This window comes from Sphaeroforma arctica (genome assembly GCF_001186125.1).
Source record: "Sphaeroforma arctica JP610 unplaced genomic scaffold supercont1.16, whole genome shotgun sequence".
Classification (NCBI taxonomy): domain Eukaryota; class Ichthyosporea; order Ichthyophonida; genus Sphaeroforma; species Sphaeroforma arctica.
The window spans coordinates 13,920-17,765 of record NW_014040542.1 but is presented as its reverse complement, the minus strand read 5'-3'; the positions used below and the strand labels follow the sequence as shown (position 1 = coordinate 17,765).

General features: G+C 49.0%; 1 protein-coding gene across 1 annotated transcript in view; it reads left to right on the top strand.

The window, feature by feature from the left end:
- Positions 1–76: 76 nt before the first annotated feature.
- Positions 77–3,846, top strand: part of SARC_00502 (hypothetical protein) — a gene marked incomplete at its 5' end in the record, with an annotated part of 7,115 nt that continues 3,345 nt past the window's right edge. The window contains 5 exons of the mRNA XM_014305788.1: positions 77–601; positions 1,136–1,948; positions 2,467–2,597; positions 2,880–3,141; positions 3,369–3,580. Coding sequence (XP_014161263.1) covers positions 77–601; positions 1,136–1,948; positions 2,467–2,597; positions 2,880–3,141; positions 3,369–3,580 — 1,943 coding nt within the window. The remainder of the gene's footprint in view (positions 602–1,135; positions 1,949–2,466; positions 2,598–2,879; positions 3,142–3,368; positions 3,581–3,846) is intronic.

The window sequence follows — 3,846 nt, the reverse complement described above, 5'->3', positions numbered from 1 at the left end:
CACACATATATATATATTTATTTATTTATTTATTTATTGATATATGATACATCCACACACCCACGCATATATACGCATGGTTGACTTTGAGCCTTTACTCGTTACATCTCAGGCACCTGCACCACCATCTCCGCGGGCTCCGTATTCGGCGGGAAGCACCTCGTATGGTCAGCCTCAAAATACGATGGGTACCTCAGCGCCCAACCAGGGATCACAACAACAGACGCACACCACGCAGGTACAAGCACAGCCACAGCAACAGGCTCAGACGCAGCCACAACCACAACCACAACCACAACCACAACCACAGACACAAACACACGCACAAACACACCAAAATACAACACAGCCGCAGACAAAAGCACACCCGCCACAACCCTCCCAGCGAACACACACGGGGCAGACACAAACGGCTACGCACACGGCACAAACGCAGCTGCACAATGCACAGACCCACTCATATACAACTGCCACGCCTATGTCAACTACTACTGGGCCGCGAGCTGGGCCTAGCACATACACGCACACCACCCTGTCGACGCCACAGCCACAGCAGTCCGTCACACACAACGCATCATCGACACCGTTGACACAATCACAGGTGTGTTTCTATGGTTATTGGTTAGACTAACGTGTATGTGTACGGGGCAATGTATGACATACAAGCTGTTATTATATGTTCTCGTTTCTAATTTATATGGGATTGTTCCTTTGTGATCGGTGGTCGAACCAAGGCTATTATATTGGTTAAGGCATTACTTGGGCCAATTGATGTTAAAGATCGTGTGCTACGTCGGGTAATGCTGCTCATCCGCAGTTGGCGTGTGCTGGTAGACATCAATAGCAATGTATTTATCGAGTCTATGATCTTATATCTGTGCCTGATATATATCTGTTGTATCCCAAATTCCCATTTTCTGAGCTGCTATCTGGGCAGGCGGTCTGTGTCTGTTCGCAATCGAGCAAGTATAAATCAGGCAAGCTGCACAAGCAGCACACGCCTGTTACAGAACAGCGCCACAACCTGGACATGTATGTATATCACCCTCTTACTAGACATAGTTGGCAACGCCGCCTCATCGAGAATATATAGGACTGCAGGCACTCATATCCCTTTGCAAATATATAACTGCAGAAGCCGCAGACAGGGTACGCGCCATCGTCAAGCACTCAGTCAGCCACAACAGCCAACCTACCGCAGATGCAGCAAACATATTCCAAACCGGCTGTAAATAGCAGCAATGCAGGTATGGGCAATACCGGTACGACTATGGGCAATACCGGTACGGGAATGGGTAGTACCAACACGGGTATGGCTGTGGGGACGAACCCCTACCCACAGTACGCAAAACAGGCACCTACTACACAGGGGACACAACACACACAGGCTCAACCGCAATCGCAGTCGAAGGCGATGCAGACTCCGCCCCAAAGTACCGTGTCTAGAGTGCAGACGCAACCGCCGACACAGTCGTACGCACAGTATCAACAGCCCAAAACGACCGCTGGAAATAATGGTGTTGGTGGGGTAGGTACATCTGTCAACAGATCCACCACACCCGTTGCCGTGGGAACGGGAGGGTCCAATGTATCGTCTGGGGTGCGGAATACTGTGGGCAATGGTACACACGCGAAGCCCTACGCTATGACTAATAGCGCGACGGGTGCAAAGCCTGGAACCCTACCCATTCCCAGTATGAACAAAGGCACTGCGTACGCCCAGCAGTCACATGCTGGACAGGCTCACGCGAACACACAGAATAGCTCGGGCTCTACTGGTGCACCAATGACCACACCTTCTAGACCCGGGTTTGACTACATCAAGAGACTCATGGATCACGTACGCACCAACCATCCCACGATAACCACTGCGCTCGAAGTAGTCATCGACGAACTGCATATAAAGTTCAGACCGCAGCCGGTTGAGGATCTCTTGCGGACTACCCAGGTGTGTGTTGGTGGTCAAATTAATTCCAGGCGTATGTGTATGTATGGAGTGTATGCAGATGGGCTGTGTGTGTAAACGAACTGTCTCCGTGCGTGCATGGATATGCCTGTTGCATATACCAGACATATATGTATTCGCAGATGAATGTAGTGCCTGTATTTCATCTCTAGTCAGAACTGTACATGTCTGACGTATATCACAGATACAGACAACATCTGCATGACGTACTATAGTTTATTCGGCCCTAGATATGACTTTAGCACCTCGGGATATCTATTCAGTACATATCACGGCCGCAAAATCCACGGATTTAGCTGCCTGGCTTTCAGCCAGGTCAAGTGACTAGCTATCGTACCCTGGATATCTGTGTGGGTGTGGCAATACTGACCAATATGTTAGTCGCATTCTACGAGATGTACCCGCATATGCCCCTCTTTCGTAGATACAACGCTGCATGAGAACGATTGCTCACCAATGTATACAATTTGTTTTATCTGTATATACAACAAAAATATCAGGTTCTGCTGACGGAGTGTATGCAGAGGGCCTTTTCGGGGGCCTTTGACTCTCAGTCTCCGCTGACTTCTCATAAGCCCGTGCCAAGCAATGTGGAGGTGCATCTGACACGTCTCCATGGTAACTTCAGCAAGTAAGTCATGATTGGCCGTGCGTGTACGTGCAGATGTGTGTGTGTGAAGGGCAAACCAGTCCTTAATTCACTAGTTGTCCCACGTTCCGCGTAGCAGAGGACAACACACCATGTGTACCTTCTCGGCATTGCGTGCCTGTTCGGCGTGGCTGGTGCGTCGATGGTTTAAAGCCTGCCACGCAACGTTCTATTTAGATCAACAGGAGTTACATACACCCCACACCATCACAAAACCATGCCACCACTATTTCTCAACCACCACACATCTCCTCCATTGTACAGCGAGAAAGTCGCGCCATCGATAGCCATATACGGCCCTGATTTCGACCGTGACTTTGGTAATCGCCCTCCGGAGGGCTACAAGCTCATGTATGTTATCGAGAAACTACGCGAATGGCACCAGCGGTTCCTGACAGATGTCAATGCGCTACCGCAGACGCAACCGCTGAGCTCTATCTCCCGCCCGCTCAGCGTGTACCAGAATGACGACCTCGACATCCCGGGCGAGTATCTGACGTACGAAAGCATATCCGTGGGCAAGCAGGTGCGTGAGAGTTTGTCATATGTAGGTAGGCGTGTGAGAGTGTATCTTACGTAGTTGTCTGTGTAAGTTGTACACACAATCAACTATACGCGCCGCATCACAGTGATCCACCACCTGGAATTTCCACGTATACATGATACCAATACGTCCGCATGGGCTACACACTAACACACTCACCCCCGCATGCACACTAACACTATCACTCTGGCCTACAATTCCCGTCACAGGTGAAGATTGCGCGCTTCGAGTCGGAGGTGCAAGTGGTCAGGAAGCACAGCTCCACGCACAGACGGTTCATTATCCGAGGCGATAACGGACGCCGATACCCCTTCCTTGTGCAGCCTGTGCCGCAAAGGCATGCACGTGCAGAAGAACGCGTGCTGCAGCTGTTCCGAGTCATGAACAAGCTGCTAGACAAGCACATTGATTCGAGGAAACGGTGTGTGCGGGGATGCGTGTGGGGGGAAGAGAGGCTTGTGGCGAATAGATTTTGTTGGGCCTGGGGGTTGAGTGATCTTCCGGATAGAGATGCGCGTATTCATGCACACATACACACACATATATATATGTATATGGTATATATATATATATATATGTGTGTGTGTGTGTGTGTGTGTGTGTGTGTGTTATATATATATATATATATATATATATATATATATATATATATATATATATATATATATATATATATATATATATATA